This window comes from Carassius auratus, chromosome 25, assembly GCF_003368295.1.
Source record: "Carassius auratus strain Wakin chromosome 25, ASM336829v1, whole genome shotgun sequence".
NCBI classification, from domain to species: Eukaryota; Metazoa; Chordata; class Actinopteri; order Cypriniformes; family Cyprinidae; genus Carassius; species Carassius auratus.
The window spans coordinates 13,198,502-13,219,000 of NC_039267.1; the positions used below are offsets into that span (position 1 = coordinate 13,198,502).

General features: G+C 37.1%; 1 protein-coding gene across 1 annotated transcript; it reads right to left on the bottom strand.

The window, feature by feature from the left end:
* Nucleotides 1-5,640: 5,640 nt before the first annotated feature.
* On the bottom strand, nt 5,641-19,748 carry LOC113043397 (carbonic anhydrase 12-like). The gene is made up of 9 exons (XM_026202752.1): nt 19,452-19,748; nt 18,128-18,148; nt 12,393-12,572; nt 11,261-11,403; nt 9,866-9,961; nt 9,549-9,612; nt 9,295-9,452; nt 8,084-8,210; nt 5,641-7,445 (listed from the first exon to the last, which is right to left on the bottom strand). The coding sequence occupies exons 1-9, from the start codon at nt 19,504-19,506 to the stop codon at nt 6,772-6,774; spliced, it is 1,518 nt and encodes a 505-aa protein (XP_026058537.1). The 5' UTR covers nt 19,507-19,748; the 3' UTR covers nt 5,641-6,771.
* Between the last annotated feature and the right edge of the window lie 751 nt (nt 19,749-20,499).

A 20,499-nucleotide genomic window follows, 5' to 3' on the forward strand; every position in this document is an offset into this window, starting at 1 on the left:
TTATATATCTTGGAAACATTTCATGCGTTATGATTTGTTTTTACTATTTTTCATATATATTTTATTCATAGAACTATACTGTTTTATGCTTGCATTGTTTTACCTAATCCAGAATTTAAAATGCATAATCATCAAATTATGTTTTTGAAATTGTGATGATTTCTAATAATCCCATTTCCGCATTTAGTGTGTGAAAATTGTTTATTTGCCCTCCAGTCATGGCACATTTTTACCCCTGTTTAAAAGTTATACTTTATATAAGAGCTTGAGGTGAAATATTAGACGTGACGTGTGTAAAACTAAGACGAATGACAAATCCAAGGTAAATACCAGAATATATTTTTTTCAGTTTATGAAAAACGTGTTAAAGTGTTATTATTTTTATTAAGTATGGATCACATAAACACTGTACTATGAAATAAAATGTATATTTTATTTAATGTATTATATGTCATCAGATATAATATGTACTTTGTAAATTTAAGATTAATATGTAAACTAAACAAATATATTATAGTATATTAAATTATATTAACATATAATTAGTAAACCTGTTTAAAATAACTATTTAGTAAGCATATAGGCCTATAGTAATATTATATATAATAATATTTATGACTGAAGTTTATAGCAGGTGTAATAGTGATTAACAAAACATTAAAAAGGAACGGAGGGTCCATATATATATATATATATATATATATATATATATATATATATATATATATATATATATATATATATATATATATATATATATATATATAACACCTTAATAATCCACCCCTTACCAGCTGTGCACTAATTTCCTCTCATAATGCCTTTAATATCAATATATTTTACTTTAATATTTATTGTTATACCTATATTTATTGTTAATTTGTGTTTTTTTTTTTGTATTCTGGTACTAGACTTTTCATATCACAATTAACTACTTAGATCTGAAAAGAAGCAGCTTGTGAAGGTTTGCTGATTATTTTAGACTTTAAGTATGAAATTAGCTGAGTTGTTGTGATATAATAAAATAATTTCTAACATAATCATGATCTGATCATCAGATGCTTTTGTAGATTAAAACCTATTATTCGTGATCACATAGATGCTATGAAATTATATCTTTAGTCTAATTTATTATTTATGATCAGATATTACTTTATGTGCTTTGCAAATGTAGTTTGTAAACTAAAATGATATCAGCATTAATGTAGTATATACATTTTTAGTCAAAATGGAGAAAATTATATTTCCTATATTAGTAGTAATATAAAAATATAAGTTTTATACATAATTCCATTTATAATGTCAAAAAATTTATAAAACTACTAATAAATATTATATGAAATAAAATATGATTTTACAGATACTATAATTTGAGCTTCATCATGTCAATTTAATGCCAATTCAAAAAAAATCGTCACAACAGAAAGATTTACTTCACCAAAACAATTAATACACAAAATGAGGAAAAATACACAAGACAGAATATCTCAAAATTCACAGTGTTCATCACAAATATATGCAGCGCACAACAAGCACAATAAATCAAAATCACATTGTGTTTGCTTTTCATTATCATTTTCCATCTGAGGAGAGTCGGTTTCAAGATTCAGGAACTAGCTTAACCACCAAGGTCCTTCGTTCAATCATCTTCAGCAGAGATGGTTTACCAGAAAGAAAGAAAACAGCCTGGAACATCATGGAAAGCAGGCTCTCCCTAAACTGACCTATAGTGTTATTCAGAATTCACAGCTTCAGTATCTGTCAATCATAATCATTATGATCCTCATACACACTCATAATTTGTCTCATTATTTTGCCATTAGCTCTAACACTAGAACTCAATCAACTTCCTGTGGAGTCAACTCAAATCAACAGCTAATCAAGATCGTTCATCACTTGAAATGACGGGCAGGTGAAGGTGGATGTTGAAAATCAGGAACGAGCCTTCCTTTCGTTCATCAAGCGAATCACTCGAGTCATCATGCAGTCTGGGAAAGCCTGAGCATCCCGGGACATTATGATGCAAGGGTTACAGGGTTTGCATGGGCGTTTAGTCTCATGATTGCTCAGGCAACGAGAGGTCAAAGGTCAACCTACACACAAGCTGGGGAACAATAGGCGAGTTCTGTGGCGTGTTCAGCGGCTCTGCACGTACTCTTTCATTACTCTAATCTGTCCAACAGCACAATAGTAAATACAGGGTGGGGACATCATAACTACCCATCTCAGGCCGCCACATATCCACGCTGAACCAGAACGTCCTCGTTGCCTCGGACAGAAGCTGCTTTTTCCCACCACATCTGCTTGGCACTGCGCAGAGAGATGTCACATGCCGGCGGACAGCAAAGGAAGGCCACCCTGGCAGATCATTGTATGATGGTTCCTGCTTCGCAAAGCACCAGGTTTGATGCCGACTGGTGGGTTAGACAAATGCGGCGAATTACATACTGTATGAAAACGACATATTTTTACTCTCCTCTCGTGTCACCGTAGGGTTTTTCTGGTCCTGTTGGATTAGAATGTGGTTGAAGAAGAAGTTCCTTGAACATTTTTGATCTAAATATTGCAACCAGATGGTTTGTTAGCGACTAGGTCCGAGACAGAAATGCGAATGATGGAAAAACGGATGGACTGCGAGTGTAATTTGCTCAGGTTTCATCAGATGTTGAGAGGTTATACTTTGGAGATGTTTTCTTCTTTCTCAGCCAGCTTGTACCCATTGGTTTTCTCTTTTTGTTCTTCGGTGTTAGATCTAATGAACAGAACAGAACACGGGCAGTTTATTGTGGAAATTGGAACAATAATATTGGTAAACTTGCAATAAGGTGTGGCCACTTCACCAAAATTTCACAGACAAAAATACTGCCAATACTGTAGAAATGCACAAAGCACCACTTAAAGGGATAGTTCACCCAAAAATGAAAATTACCCCATGATTTACTCACCCTCAAGCCAATCTATGTGTATTTGACTTTCTTCTTTCAGACATACATTAAAAAAAAAAAAATATTGAATGTTTTCTAAAAAAAAATAAATAAACTCAATAATGTGAAGTCCAAAAAAATGCATCCATCCATCATAAAAAGTGCCTCACACGGATTCAGGAGTTCTGAAGTGAATTGATGAGTTTGTGTAAGAAAAATCATCATACACCAGAACGCCACTCTCTCGTGAATGCACATACGACAGTTAGTGGAAGCTAGAGATTATATGGTGTTAAATATTAAGGTGTTAAATATGGATATTTTAATACAAAAATGCATCAATTCACTTCAGAAGGCCTTTATTGACCCCTGAGAGCCGCGTGGAGCACTTTTTATAATGAATGGATGCACTTCTTAAACCCAATTCACTGGCATTATAAATCTTGAAAGAGCCAGAGCATTTTATTTTAAACAAATCTGAAAGAAGAATGTCATTCACCTAAGATTGCTTGAGGCTGAGTAAATCATGGGGTAATGTACTATCCCTTTAACACAAGTCAGTGTCAAGCCAAGCAGCTTTCTCTTAGCCAGCATGACTGACTTCAACACAAGCACATTTTTGCTGGAAACTTTTTTGCCCTCACCTCAAAATCCTGATCATGCAGATTCTTCACAGAGCAACGGTTAATATGACCGCACCTTTAGCTTAATGAAGAATACTAATAAATCAATGTGGGAATACAGAATTTACAGATCATGTTAAAACAATCACCATGTAGCTGGATTTCAACCAGCATCTGGTAGGTGCCTGAATCTCTCTAAATTAATGTTGGTTAATTCTGATGGGATTTTTACAGTGCAGTTAGATTACATTGAACTATTTGAAGGCATGCGATCAATACAAATAGTAAACAAATTATTTACAACTCAGTCAATTTGTACGGCTTCAAAAGAGATCAACATATACAATACATTTACAGAAGAGGCATGAATTTCATTAGACGTAGTTGACAATTCACTGTAAAGGCAAGGAGTCAGTTCATGGCAATGGTTTCCAAAGTTCTTTGCTCAAATATTTGTTTCTTAATAAAACTCATTGTACTTTTGTTGTTACATATGTGTTTTAAAATATCTAACAAGATATAAAGTATGCAGTAGACAGACTTGTTTGCAAGGAAAATTAGTCCTTGTCTTTGTGCGAAAAAAGACACTGTTTGCTCCAGTCGCATTAGCCAAAGTCTTTTGCAGGGAAAAAGGTCTATTGTCAATAGTGTTGCAATGTATGAAGCACAGCTCACACAAAATTGACATCAAATTAGCATGACAAAAATAAGGTGCTGTCTGTCATATATTAAAATTTTGTGGGCAATAAAGTCCACTGTCTACTGTTAACAGATCTATGAATCACAGTCACTTTCAAATCATGGGGTTTACTGATGGTCAACGCGGCAAAATCTAATGACCAACTTTGACCTGTTGTGAAATCTGCATGGGGAAGTCTTTTGTCCTCAAATAAAATTCCTCATTGCGCAGATTCCTATTAAAATAACTCATTTTTATCTTTCTGATAAGCGTAACCATTTCGATAAACGCGACCACAAAAACTTACCCTTTTCTCCAAAGACACCAAACCAGTGTAATGATCAGTAGCAGTCCTAGCACAGAGGCCACTGTTATTGTTGCTAGAATACCTGAAAGGAGAATTAACCTCATAATTAACAGAAGCTAGGTTTAATTTTCTCAGTTATGCTTTTAATGCAGAATTATATTTGTTTTGAACAAGTTTACAAAGTGTAATTTTTCATGTAATATAAAGAATATGATCACGATGAACATGGTTTAAAATATATACTTTTTTGTTAGTGACATTAAAGCCAACATGAAATTGCATTTGCAACCCAATTGTTTTCCATAATGTGATGGATTTCAGAGTGGAGACAAAAATGCAGGACTTGATTTTATTCTTTGGGAATTGCTGAATTATGAAAAGTTACAGATGAAAGTTATTCCTTTTTATTTTTTTAATTTTTTTTTTTACGGTTTTGAATTCATGTTCATTAAGGAATCACGCGTGTAAGTGTGAATGTGAATGCATGAAGAAAGTTTTGGGTAAATTCTGATTTCATGTTGACTCAACAGAAGTTAAAAATAACTTGTAACTCCTCAAAAAAGCCAAGACTAGCTTCTTTGTTTAGCAGCTCTCAATATGATTACCAGTCATCACATACTGACATAATGCACAAAAATACACAAATGTGGCTGTGATTACACATGTGTTGACAAAACCCAGTGCTGTCACATGAGACGCGCATGCACATGTATAGGGCGCAGTGGTTTAAAGTAAAGATATCTGTCAAGCACTGCAACACTGCAATTAGAACTTAACCATAGATACGTCAATGATAAGGTCTTAAAGTCATGCTAAGTGCACAAACATGCCCTCTCCATATGTTCAATCTTATGTCAACAGCAATTTTGTTGTGGCCAAAGAGAGTGGTGACGCAACACTGCAGCTGCACGTCACTTCATGGCCACCAGCTCATCGCTTCATATGAGTCTCATAACATAAGACGTCACGTCTGTTAGCCAAGAGTGAAGAAGCGTCGGACATCACAAACACACATGCACACACAACTGTTTGTTTTACTATAACGTACCCCAGCTCATCCAAGTAAAGTCTCCTTGAAGGAAAGAAAAGAAAACTATGAATCGAGAGGAAAGTTTTCTGAATATATTGCACATACAAATGATGTGGTACTATATGAGAGAAAAAAAAAACACACACACACAAAACTATATTGGACACCATTGACTTCCATTGTTGGGATAGACATAAAACTCCTTTGTGCTCAGTAGAAGAAAAAAAGTCAAACAGGATTGGAATGACATGATGGTAAGTAAATGATGACAGAATTTGAATAAAATCAGAAATATTCACTACTGCGGATCATACAAGCTCCATAGATTATTTTCTTCTTTTAACTCAATACAAGTACGTATATAAACTTAAGCCATTGCACTTTATAATATTTCTACATCACTTCTGAAAAGCATTTATAATATAAAAAGGGACATGTTTGCTCCTTACAAGTGGAAAAAGTGATACATTTTTAATTGACGTTTAATTTTACAATCCATGATCTAGACATTTCACAAAGAATTTTATAGACCAAAATCTGAGTCAGTGTCCAAAAAAAGGTTACGCTGTCTGCTGTCTCTCTGGGTTCAGATCACACCCAAAAAAACAGTACAACACAGCATTCGAGAACTTGAGAATGTTAAAATACTTTAAGTGCCCTTTGTCCCTTTTAATTTGCGCTTGACTCTTTGAGCTTTTCCCAATAAAATGTTTAAATATGCCCTCACCATGATGGTCTTCTGTCTTTTTGTGCATTGCATATCATAATTAAAATGGTTTGAGCCATATTCTCCCACAAAAATATCACTAATGCTTAAAACAGGCCAGCCTTTAGTCTAGACTTATCATTAGATAGTTAATCTGGATCTTGAAGGCTGGAAATTCTGTGGTCCTGTCGACATCCATCCAGCAAAAGCATACTGTCCAGTTCATTGGAAAGTAACTACAAAGTTTTCCTAACCAGCTGCGTAACAAATCATGAACACTATTTGCTTAACAAGTCATTTCAACTACTGCAAAAGCAAAACTAGTTCGAGACAAAGATTGTCTGAGTCTCAAAGACAGTGTTAGAGGGTACCATCAAACTAAATAAATATTACTCAAATGACATGCTAGCCTTAGGAGCTGAGTTGACTATATGAATATTGTGCGTGACAGCATACTGCAGAAATGAAGGCCCTCTGGGGAGGAATGTGGCCCTCGCTGGGTCTAATCTTCCCATTCAGCACGTTGAGGTCTGTGGTAAGTTAAGGCTGAGTTGAAGTCCTTCGGGACTGTCGCTTGAGGATGCCCTATGGTGGTTTTCATGTTGGGGTTTCTATGCTGGTTGATTTGCCTCCTCATCTTCTTCAGCATGGCTTCAGCCAGTGATTGTTCGAGCTCGGCGGCTTCATCCCGAGATCTTCCTTGTACGAGTTTTCTTATGGTCTGAAGGTCTAGATCAGACCGGCAGTGCAAGTAACTCCTGAGGTTTAACTCTGGAAAAACGACCTCTCTAAGAGCTTCAACCATCAGACCCTTTGCATGGTATTTATCGAGCTGATGCATGACATTCTCCTCCAGGGATACAAAGCATATCCCTTTAGCCGTATCAAATGCTCCCATATACCATGGTGTTGGTGTGTTCTTCCCAACGGAAGAGGAGTAGCCAGTATTGCTTTGCACCTTGTTCTTTGACCACTGCTCTTTCCGAGTTGCCTGGCTCCAGTGTCCCTCTTTCTTGGACTTCTTCAACTTCTTGTCCTTTCCCGGTTGGGAACCCAACTTTGGCAGAAGTTGGTAGAGTCCCTCATCGGCCAAATCCGCAAGGTCACCCACCAGAAGCTTCTGGATGACTTGCTTCCTCTGAAAGGGGGATTCCGCTGAAAGAATACCATACAGTCCTGCACCAGACACAATGTAGAGAGGTGTTCAAGCTTAGCATTGAAACGGAGGACTGCTAGGGTAAAACTTTACTAGTGCAGGGGTTGGAAGGAAAAATGAAGGACCGAGCTTTCTTCTCCATAATTTAGCTTCTTAAGAAACATTGCCATGCAGTAAAGAACACAGCAAGTGGTATCGATGAATTTAGCCTTCATGCAAGGATGTAAGCAAACAGCAAGACTGAAGCAGATCCCAAGCCTCCGGTAATGACAGCGAACCCAAACTTCTCTCATAGCAACAAAATGCCTGACATTTAGATGTAAACTCTGTGGTGCACCAACTCTAAAACCAGGTTTGGAGGGAAAGATTTATGCAAGTTGAAGCATCTAATTTAAAACCCAGCATTTGTTTCGAAGGAGCCTGCAGCAGCAAAGGTCTTTCATTCAGGAAAAAAGGTAACAGTGCATAAATGGAAGCCTTGAGCAGATGTTAAAAGAGAGACAAAGCCAACTTGAAAGCTTTTATTCCTATCGATTCTTTGATAGGAAACCATGGCACTAATAAAGCTTCTCTTCAAGCATTGCAGCAGATATTTTAACATTTAGGTTTGCTGGCATAATATCATACAAAATCAAACTGCAATCTAGACAATACTTACCATCCTTGAAGGAAACCAGTACCACTCTGTTATCTGTGATTTGTGGTTTACGGTAATTTCCGTGAAGTGGCACAGTAGTAGACTCTTGGGCATTAGAAGCATACAGAGCTGTGGCCAATGCCATAAACTGTACAGACACAACAATAACATTACTACACACAATATAAATTAAATTTAAATTAAATGTATGCATTTAGCAGACGCTTTTATCCAAAGCGACTTAAGGGGACGTCACACTAGACTTTAAACGTGCAAAATTATTTCGGACGCCACTGCGAAAATGGGTGGGAGCAAGATAAAACGTTCTCTCCTTAATTATCACATAGATTAATATGTGCTTGTACTGTCTTTTGCAACGGCATCGAAAGCGTCTTATTATATTGTACTCTCTGTATCTCTCTCTATATATATATAAATATATACTTACACCGTAAGCAATACAAAATTATTTAAACGTCCTCATTCAAATGTACCATCTGTTCCTGTTTCAACTGACACTGCGAACCATGCAGCTTCTTTTTTAATTTAATTTTTATAATCTTTTAAATATGCATTATGAACGCTGCGCTACAGCTAAAGTTATATAGCATTTCCTTCGTTTTTGAATTTCTATAACGTTACAGAGAGGTCACGCAGTGATGTATCGATTTTCTACTGGTCCCACAGCTTCACGTGATGCGAATTCGCAGGTTAGAGTTCACCAAACTTGAACTTTGGAACGCAGCGAAATGCAAATTTTTTTGCATGAGCTTGCATTTCCGGTCTGACGCATTCGTATGCGTATGAATGGAAGTCAATGGAACAAAAAATGCTGTGTGACCGCCCCATTAAAGTGCATTCAGGCTATAAATTTTACCTATGAAGTGTTCCCAGGGAATCGAACCCCCAACTTTGCGCTTGATAGCGCAATGCTCTACCAATTGAGCTACAGGAACACTATAGACAATATAGACAGCTGAGACTATTGACTCAGAATTGCAAGTCACAAACAAAGAGTCAAAGCTTGGCGGTGTTTGCAGTTAGGTGTTTGCAGTTATGCCATAACTACATGCACTACATCTATTGACAACCACAAGTAGCGGTATTCCGATGAAATAAACATTTTTCCAAGTACCATGTGAATCATGTTTGCTGCTAATGGATATATTTGCCCCAGATAACACAGAACTCATCTTTCTCAAAGCAAAGCAGTACCTGTTTTCGTGAAATACCTGTTTTCTTGAAATGGTGACTGGTCTCCTAAACACAGTCCATAGTACACTGGGATAGCAGGGTGGTGTGGTCAAAGAACCATCGTAGCGGTAATACTCATCCAAACGGGCCGGTAGCAGCGCATGGATGTTAAATGCTGCGACCTGTATTTTCTGATCTGTCAGTTCACAGTTTATCAATAGGAGAGCGTTAGCATACTTGTGTTGTGCACATCCCAATCACAGATATTTCAAACTATATGAAAGTAACGTACCTCTGTACTTTATCCCATTCATGTATTTGAAGAATTTGTCGAAAGCGGGGTTGAACTCTCCAATCTAAATGACATAAAACACTGCCTCATTAGAAAATAAGAGCTATGCTGGAAAATTTGTTGATGTGACTTTTAAGCACTTATTACAAGAACTTATTACAGGGACAGTCACCCTAAATTACTGAGAGTAAAATGCCTTGTGGTGATGGATCATTGCTCAGTTCTTGCAGGAATAAAACCAGCAAACTTCCGAGCATCAACTCGGAGCCTTAACCACTGCACCACATTAGACGCAGTGGTTTGAGGCCTGGACTCACCTCAATGAAAACTCCTAGCACAGCCAGGCCATCATGCTTGTCCACTGCCATTGATATGTTGGGGTACTTGTCAGAATTGAAGTGTACTATATGCATCTGGATATAACAGAAATAACTTGGCTTTAAAGAGAAATCAATCAATCAATCAATCAATCAATCAATTAATCATGTCCCCTTGGAATTATAAGGTTCTATCTGCATTCCGAGTAGTCTATCTATCCATCCATCCATCCATCCATCTGCCAAGCTCATGACCTAGTGCTGGATCTAAAACAGAAAACCTATGCAGGAGAATAGCCATATATTGCAATAGCAATTTGTCAACTCGTTTAGAAGAATTTTATAAGAAAGCCATCAATTCTTGTCTATTTAGGGCAATTCACAGCATGTGCCTTCTGGCCTCTGGAAAAGAGAGGCAACATGCAAATATAAAAGGGCAGAGGTCTGAACTACAGAGCCACAATTACTGTGAATGCTATCTTTGGAAACAGATTTATGTGTATTCTATGAACACAAACTGTGCAGGCATTTTCCCTATCATAAAGTGATAAACAGAGATGAAGTGATTGTTACTGTGCGTTCACACCGCCAGCGTCGAGAGCGTCAAAGTGGCCGGAAGTCATTCATTTTCAATGTGAGCCGGCGTCGAGCAGCGGCGAGGAGCGGCGCGGCGCGACTTGGCCGTTGAGAGCGTCGAGGAGAGTTGAAATCAGGGCAACTTTATGGTAATGATCTATGAAGCGGTTGGGCAGCAACCAATCGGAACGTAGAAGTCCACCGCTTGAGAGGATTCCAGAGAACGCAGCTCCGACCATTAGTTCCCAATCACAATGGAGGACAGGTTGATTATTGCTGTTTCGCGTTTGCAATAATCTATGATGTGTCCCTGTTTACGTACAGGGACATAAAAAATAGATTAAAAGTGATACGTGGACCAAGGTGTCTGAGATTGTTCATTTTAAGTAAAGGATCTTAATATTTAGTCCACAACAATATTTAATGAGGTTAACTTATAACTTTACCCTCCTTGTGGTTAGTCTGCACGAGATCAACAAGCTGTTTGCTTTGCGGCCGCTTTAAATTCAAAATAAGCATTCGATCTACGTCAGCGCGTCTGAGCGCTCACGAATCTTTCTGCAGCGTCGTGAGCAGAGCGGCAAGAGCGATTTTTGACGCTCTAGACGCCGGCGGTGTGAACCAAGGGTTATTTGGGACACCTCCATACATGTTACTGAGTATTGCATCATGCACTGTTGAGTCCTGACTTCAGGTTTTTTTTCAAATCCTCTTTAAAAGGGCTTATGCAATCGAAAGCAGTTTGATTCTGCACTAAAGGTGTTCACAGTAATGGACGAGGTCTCCTCTTTGGGGCGTGTGTGTACATATTTACTTTACCTCTCCAGCAAACCGTTTGCCATTAACAGTATGTTCTGATCCAGTGAGCAGATTGGAAGAGCCCCAGTGGAAGTGGAGCTGAGCTGCTGAATATCTTTGAGGGAAGCTGGAGATGTACATTTGAGACGGCAAAGACAACTGCACTGTGGGTACAAAGGAAAGAAACCATGCATTTCACTTTTAAAGTATGGTCAAATGCAAGACAAAAAGGTCTACTACTTTCAACCCGTTGGGTCCCAGACAACTCCACTATAAGAAAAAAAAAAAATCTAAAAATGTGTCCGCAAAAACCTTAATTTCTTTTAGACAGAGGAAAGAAAGACATAAACATCTTGGATGACACTGGGGTGAATAATTAACAGGCTTGCACATCGAGATTTCCATTTGACAAATTCCACAAGCTTTTCAACTAATAATCCTGCTTACATTTTCCCAAACTAAATCTGTAATGGCTCTGAAACCCCAAGCACAGTGGTACACTGTCAGGAAACCTCATCAGTATTCATTCTCATGGCAGGACCTCTGTGGCAGCAATGCACACTTGCTGTAGTTAACTATACATTTCCCTCTCTTTCGGACCAGACACTACTCTTTGGAGTGAGAGTGGATAAAATATAAGAGTGTCTTAAGTAAACTATCACAGTCGAGAAATGGTAGATGGAACAACTTCAGTCTGTTTAATCCATCTTTGACCAAAATATAGCTGAAAATACCCATTATCTAGGAAAATAGCACTTGTGATGTTGTTTAAGACGTTACCTCGAATCACAACTTTGCCATATTTTCCAGACTAAAATACAAACAGGTTTGTTTTATCATAATAAGCGGGTGATTACAGGAAATTGCTATGGCAGACATGCAAAATAGATCCTTCTATTATTTTCTCCACATTGACCTAGAAATTAAGCTTGAGAAGAAAGACTATTTTCCCTTTATGTGTGACGCACGGTCTCATTAGTTTAACAACCACAAATCCTTTAATCTATTGTAGTGAAAGAACGGTCTATGTTTTCACTCAGACATTACAATATGAAATGTAATATCTAAAAACTTACGTTTACAAGGTACGTAATGTGACAATAGTTATTAGTCGTCTTTAAAAAACAAAATGCTCTATAATCAGTGCACCAACCAGAGTGGCCGTTGTTGCTGAGAGTGAGCTGTTCGTTGGTCGACAGGTTGTAGTTCTGGACCTGGATGGGCGGCAGGTTTGGATCGTATCTCAGCAGCTGCGTTTGGAAATCGATGGGTGACTGAAATGCTCCTCCACAAAATGGGTAGTTGCTGGACCAGTTGTGTTCCCCATCAGGTCCTGAAAGCAAAAGTCGAAGAAAGCTTTGGTTAACGAAGTGACCGTGTCTTATCTGGAGGTGTACGTTTGAGCATTTGATGTGGCCAGAATTGGACTGCATTAATGTTTTGCTAAGACACAGGCTAAGGTCAGCGGTCACAGAACACTGCCTTACAAAATGAATGCCCTTCATGAATACCACACCCAACAATAAAAGATAATGTTTTGCTTTGGGGGAGGCTTCGAAGTCATTCCAACAGAGTATAAATTTGACTAAGAGACATTTCCAGTGCATTGTAGAGAAGAGGGTAAAAAAGGGGTCATTTTTGAAAAATATGACACAGTTTTGAATTAAAATAAGATTTACTAGGCTTTTTAAATTCAATTGTTATTGTTTTCTGCTACTGAAACAGTGGCAGTAAAAGTGGTTTCCTGTCACTGTTGGCTTAAAGCATCACATTAAGGGCTTTTGTATTCTTTGTCAATGATGATCATGGTTTTGTGGGCAGCTTTTGTCTTCTGGACTGCCGTAACTGCAAGATTTCAACACAGTGTTTATTTTGGTAGCTTAACATGTTTCTCCCTTGTGGTCGCAATTACTCACTGCTCAGTTCATTTCTAATCTGGACTAGCCTCTCCATCATAATCACAACAGATGCCTGTGGCCGGCCCTAAGAGGTTCATAACCCCTAAATAATAACTGCTATGCAGTCATAATGAGCGGACCTCTACAGTAAAACATCTGAAACTCTCTGGTCTGGATGTGTTGGACATTAACACAATGAACTGTTTGAAGATGAGGTCATGCTGCTATTTGCAACAAAAGCCATAAGTTAAGGGTTAGTTCAACCAAAATGAAAATCCTCTCATTAATTACTCACCTTCATGTCATTCCAAACCTGTGAGACCTTTATTCATCTTCAGAACACAAATTAAGATATTTTTGATGAAATCCGAGAGCTTTCTGACCCTGCACAGACAGCAACACAAAGTACCATGCTCAAGGTCCAGAAAGGGATTAAGGTCATCGTTAAAATAGTCCATGTGATGTCAGTGGTTCAACCGGTATGTTATAAAGTAACAAGAATATGTTTTGTATGCAAAGAAGACTAAAATTATCAACTTCATTCAACAATTTATTCTTGTCCGTGTAAGTCTTCGATGTGCGTTTCACGAGAGTTTCACGATGAATGCATGTGGTGCTGCTGATGTATACATTACAGTTGAACCAATGGTCACATGGACTATTTTAACAAAGTCCTAGCTATATTTCAGAGCTTGAACATGTAAGTTGCATTGCTGTCAGGGTCGGAAAGCTCCTGAAGTTAAAACAATTACTGTTTTGTGTTCCAAAATTTAGGTCATACGAATTTGCAACGCGGAGTAATTCATGACAGAATTTTCATTTTTGTGTGAACTATCCCTTAGTTTTATTGCCCTTATATTAAAATAAGTTATTCGTTAAATAAAATACCTTTAAATAATCTAAATAATTAAATTCTAATGAAATGAAAAAAATATTAGATTAAGATCATTTGGGGTTTGTTACGACTTCTTATTTTTTATCAATTAAATGTCCTTCCTTAATCAAAGTTTGAATTTCTTTACAACAATCTCATCCTCATCCTAATCTCCTAAAATATTCCCTACAAAACATGCCTCATGACTGAAGTATCGTTCTTTCTATCTGGGATAAATAATGCTAAGATAATAAACTCATCTAACTTTTTTGAGCATTTGTGCATCTGTTTTCATCTTAGACCTCAGGCAGAGATGTGTTTGATGTCATTATGTCCCTGTACATGATTGAAAACGGCCTTGACTCAGCGGAATTAATTCATCCTCTGAATGTCAAGAGCTCTCAGTGTTAGTCGGCACAAAGGACAACACTCATCTGTGCTCAGTCTGATGGGCTTGATAACATCTACACAACAGCACAAGCACTGCAGTGTTTCTCGTTGAGCTATTCATTATGGTATTTCAAACAGTGGTCAGTTGGACACTTAACTCAATTGTCACATTGTCCATTTCTCAAAATATATTACATTAATAATTTAATGGGCAAAACAATCCATAAACTAACATTTTGGGCCACTCAAAACACTTTAGCTTAATTTTTCTGACTTTTGCATGAGCACCACTCACGTTTTCTTCAGAAAATGCAAAGATCTAGTTTTAGTAGCAACTAAACTTAGCAATTTGCTTAATGAGGGTGGTTGGTTTGATAATCACATTATCCAAAATTTTTAGTCTAGGAGCCTAAATATAGCACATTACAAGGTAGTCTGACTTTGTAGGGACTGTAAATTTGCACACAGAAGTGAAAATTATTTCACAAGTTTAACTAAAGGGACAGAAGAGATCCAGCTTGTAAATTGCAATGTGCCACACACAAAGACAGAATAATATTATGCATTGTTCTTTCCTAAGTATAGGGAGCTATGAAATTTCACAGCCAAGCAATTAGACGAACAATCTTCTCCCAAAATATAGCCATTGTGACAGCTTTGTTTTGCAGTTGATGTCCCTTGAGTCGCGTTATATATTCAAACCAGCCATAAAATAAATCAAAACACATTAAAGTGTGTAATTCAATTCTGTGTTCCTCAATGATTCAACAAGTCTCCTTGCAAAATCAGTGAGAACACGTGAGTGACCGCGGCTTGAGGAGAGAGCTGCGTGGAATGACAGAAGAGCCGTGAGAGCCAATAGGGGTCAAAATGGGGTTATCTTTGCACCACGAGATCCCATTTTCCAAGAGCAACATGTTCTTTGATACCTCCTTCATGGCTGCCAGAGGGTCTCCATGTGCACACTGGTATGGCATACTGGGGTTGTTAGAGATAATGGTTAAAAAGTGTGCCCAGGAATAGTCTTGACTCATGAGGATGGTAACCAGAAGCCTGTTTGGTTCCCTAGGTTCAGGCAATAGAGCAGAACACTGCCACAGCGGCCGTGATTAAGCATGTTTATTTTAAAGCTCTTCAGCGTGTAAAGAGCACGTTTTGCTGGTCTCTGTAGCAGATGACTGGATGACCTTTTCTACTGAGGTGAAAACGACTCCATCTGGTCATTGTAAGAGAAGGCATTACAACTCTTACTTACAGTCAGGTGATAACCGAAGCAAAACGTTTCATAATTCCTCCATCTTACATTTGATGCAATGAAATAAACATGATCAACGTTTCAATTATATTTTTAGTAAACTTTTTGATTTGAGTGTTTGATGGCGTCTCTCAGTAGTGAAAATGCTGTAATATCTGGTTCTCAGTTGTTTGTTTGAATGAATCAAATAACCAATGATTCAATGATTCCTTTGCTGCATTAAAACAGAACAGTTCACAGAAGTCTATATGTGTGGCATTTTAAAGGGGTCATATGATGCAATTTCAAGTTTTCCTTTGTCTTTGGAGTGTTACAAGCTGTATGACAATAGATAAGATCCCTGAAGTTGCAAAGACTAAAGTCTAAAACCTAAAGAGTTTTGGCTTGTGCCACACCCTCCTAAAACTCCTCGTTTAAACACGCCCCCACATGTCTATGTCATTGTGTGGGAAGATTTGCATAACATCGCCCAAACGTTTACCTTAACAAGAAGGCGTCAATTTTATTCTCGCCATAGTAATGTTGCTGCTGCCGATGCCATGTTGTGGAGACGCTCTGTGTTTAGTTGTTAATGCATCACTACTTTGTTCCAAACGAGTTAAGTTATTTACAACACTGTTCCAGAACAGTTCAAATCAAATATACATGTGTGTGTGCATTGTGCAAAGCATTTCACGGAGGACAAGGACTGTTTCCTGAACCTGAAAGGGTAGCCTAAAATTCCGTCTGTTCTGACTCACAGCCTTTAAGTATGTTTTCAAATTAAAATAATTTGCCACTGATGACTGAAACGTGAGTTTTAAGCAGTGTAGAGTAGCGCATTTTGTTTTCCATTTCTCCAATCCCAAATGCAGACATGATTTTATGTTTAAGTGGCGCGATGCAACAAAAGACATAAAAAGACAGTATAAGTCATTATAATCAGTAATTATGTCCGCACTGGATGCAACAAATGCCTCATTTGTAATGGGTTTTATCTCATTAAACCGGGACACACAGCATCACAGTATGGTAAGGGGAGTAACATTTCCGTAACACGCTTGAGGCATTTGGCCAATCACAACACATTGGATCAGATCAAACTTCATTATTTTCTAGCAACATCATATGACCCCTTTAATGTATTAAAATGTTTTAGGAAAAATATTCAAAAGTTCTGTGATTTTATTTTAAAGAAATTACAAATTCTGTTAAGCAAGGACACATTGAACTGATAAAAATGACAGCAAGGAATAAATAATCTAAGTTCTAAATAATCATGTGACACGGAAGACTGAATTATGCTGAATGAAAATTCAGCTTTGCATCACAGAACTAAATTACATTTTGTGAATATACTGTAATAAGAGAAAATATTTATTTTAATTTGTAATAATATTTTGCAATATTAGTTTTTACTGTATTTTTTAACAAATAAATGCATTGAGCATAAAAGACTTACAGTAATTTAGTTATATAGTTATACTGTTGTTGATATCTATATTTATACATTGGTGCATATTTATCGATCTATAGGCGTTTCTCAATGTCAAGAATACTTCCTTGGCAGGACTGATCCTTCCAAGTCACTTCCTTCAGAGGCTAGGCGAGACTCCTCTTTAGCATTCGGAGAACACGTAAATGGAACAGGCTAGCAAGTGCACGTAATTGCGCCATTACGTCAGTGAAAAGGTCCGTTTGAATAATGCTGTGAATGGTATCGTTAAATTACTTTGGACAATTTAACTAGTTATTTATAAAAGAAATGCCGATGACGCAACCAAGTTAAAAATTGTAAAATGACAGGTCCAGTTCAGTTAACCATTTGTATTTATATAATTTACAATATCAATATGGTAGTAATTTGTACTGGCATTTAAACGTTAAACTTTACTTATATTTATTACAGTTATAACAAATGTTTGGTAACGTAAATAAAAACCGTTAATGCTCTGACTCCTAACGTTCTACATTTTTGCATTTTTTAACAAGATAGCAAAGCTGCACGCATAGGATTGTGGGTGATTTGAGAGTGCGAAGAGCGCGAAGGATACACATATGCATCCTTTCCTATGTATGGCATATTTTTCAAATGAAGGACTCAGTCCTTGGTTGAAATTCAGAGGATCCTAAACATTGGAACAGTCCTTCGAGGGATGTCGATGACGTAGCATCCTCGAAATAATGGCTTCCGAGGATCCTTCCTTGACATTGAGAAATACCTTATATATACATCCATCAACCCATCCAATCCAAGATCTATCTATCAATCAATCAATCTATCTATCTATCTATCTATCTATCTATCTATCTATCTATCTATCTATCTATCTATCTATCTATCTATCTATCTATCTATCTATCTATCTATCTATCTATCTATCTATCTATCAGGCTTGTGTGTCTTCATTTAATATGGGAGCCATTCTTAAATATTTTAAATTGCAACAATGGTTATTTCAAATAAATAAATGATTGAGGGGTCTACTTACCATTATATGTCCATTTTGCCCCTGAAAAAGAGACAGACACAAATATAAAATGCTTTTAAAGTTTCACTCAATTCAGTCCTATAGCAACCTGCTGCTCTGGTCACTGCTGGCTTCTCTCAGCCAGTCTGACTGACAGGCCGAGCCAGACTCTTGCTGGTCTTTCCCACAGATCTCTGTAACACAATGAGATTCCCCCGGAGCATGTATAATCAGTCACTGCTTAAGATACTAAAGAGCAAGGCATTGGAAATCAAGGCATTCCTCTAATGAATAAAGTTTGTAAGTTTAATTTAAATGGATGTTGACACAGAGTCTATAATGAATGCAAAGTATTTTTGCGCAACCATTTTTAGTGCACCATGCATTAGCAATAGAGTAATGGAATTTTTTCCCAAATGGCACAGGAAATTATTATATTTTCTAAATATGATATTTAAAGTCCAAACAGGAAGCCACAAAAATTAACTGAGCAATTTGGTCATCGCTTTTATTCACAAAAGTTAATCTACCTTGCTACTGTAGGACCACAATTTTTTCCTGAACTGACCATTTGGGGAAGGTTTACAGAAAAGATATTAACAGCGCAGTTAAGTCAGCACCTGAGCACTAATTTGGCGTGACAAATGTTTCACCTGTGGTTTTAAATACACTAAGGTCAATCGAGGTCATTGGTCAGATCCGCAGACACAGCCTTTCTAATTCAAAGCATTATGGGGTTCTGTAAATTTATAATTACACATTATGATTTTACATGTTCTTACTTTACTCCCAAAGTTGTTCATTTATGGAAACAGCCACTCATTCACCCACTCATTATGTTAACAACTTAAATGAACTTCCAGGAATCTATATTTGATGTTCAATTTTCTTAAAGTTACTGCTTCTTCACAATAGAAGACCATATTGTCCCTTTAAAGTCATGCAAAATGTTGCAAGTTTTTACAAAAGTTTTTTTAATTTTTTTATTGAGTACTATGAAAAAATACAAACATTCACAAATATGTACCAGAAATTAATTTTCCTAAAGTGTTTTAAAAGAAAGTAACAGAACGTTCAATATTTCTGCAGTTTAACATGCAAATGTCTCTTCTATAAGCCTTTTTTAAACAACAAAACTATAAATTAAGGTAGGCTACCACATCACTTATTAGCAAACATTTCCACATTATATAGGCTAATGTTGAACATATTATTAATAATACACATTTTCCATTATTCTTTTATATGTAGGTTACAATGCACATAGTGCTGACCTGTTAAGTGATAGGTTATCATGTTTCTGACCAATCAGTGGAAGTTGGGTTATTATAACTTAAGTTCTTACCTGTGAACTCGAGGGGACACGCGATCAAGATGACGAATATAAGAGTAAGTGTCATTGCAGCGAGGTACCGGCTGCTTCTCAAGTGCCCTCAGAAGTCGCCTCAGAACAGAGTAACATTGACATAGCTGTCGGAACCGGCTCTTATATCAAGCATGCTGCGCTCGCGAGTTAAACAAACTGACGTCACGGCGATGACAGAGCAGCGCCTCAGAATATCTGTCGCTCGTTTCCAGTGAGTGACTTCATACTGTACAAATCTGCGGCTGTGCCTCGAGCTAGTGTGCTGCCTACACAGACAGCATCAGAGGAGCACAGCTTTGTCTTAAACCTGATAAATAGCTATTAGCCACACGCTCTCAAACCGGCAATTTTAAAACTCCGCAAACAAGGTACAATAGAGCGTCATCTGATATGAGAAAAAAATTACAGCTTATAGGACAGTGATTATATCTCCATATTGCAGCATTTGCTCGGTGTTTACTGTGCCCGCAAATAACATACTGCATTATTATAGGTGTCTAGCATATGTATATTGTGGGCATCGTGTTTATTATGCAACTGTATATGTTTTGCTGCGATTGTATCATGATATATATAGCTATTTATCTTTTAGTCCATCACGAAACGCTCAGCCAATCAAATTCTTGGATCGGAATTAATTGTTGCAGGCCTACATCATCATCATCATTGTAATTATTATTAGTATTATTAATAATATTATTGACAAGTATATACTATTATACAGAAGCACAACAATAATTTTGTTTATACATGAACGATATTTTTCATTAATAATAAAAACTTGCAATCCATAACTGGGTAAACAAATTAATGTTGGGTTAGGCAAATGTGTGTGTATGTGTCACAGCCACCCCAATATAAAGCCATATCTACTCATATATATATATATATATAGACCAGGAAAAAGTTAGTTATTCTGTTGACCTTTTGTGACAACATGCCCGAATAACCTGCACTGTGTACAGCCTATTGGGTAATTTGACACAAATCAATTCGTAAAACAACAATCTACAATAACATCATCATA

What these genes read in the sequence shown, in the direction of transcription:
- LOC113043397 (XM_026202752.1), bottom strand. Translation starts at nt 19,506, where the DNA reads ATGACACTTACTCTTATATTCGTCATCTTGATCGCGTGTCCCCTCGAG. An exon ending in GTGTCCCCTCGAGTTCACAG is followed by an intron (nt 18,149 to 19,451) that starts GTAAGAACTTAA and finishes TCTCTTTTTCAG; the next exon opens with GGGCAAAATGGACATATAAT. An exon ending in GCAAACGGTTTGCTGGAGAG is followed by an intron (nt 9,962 to 11,260) that starts GTAAAGTAAATA and finishes TGTTATATCCAG; the next exon opens with ATGCATATAGTACACTTCAA.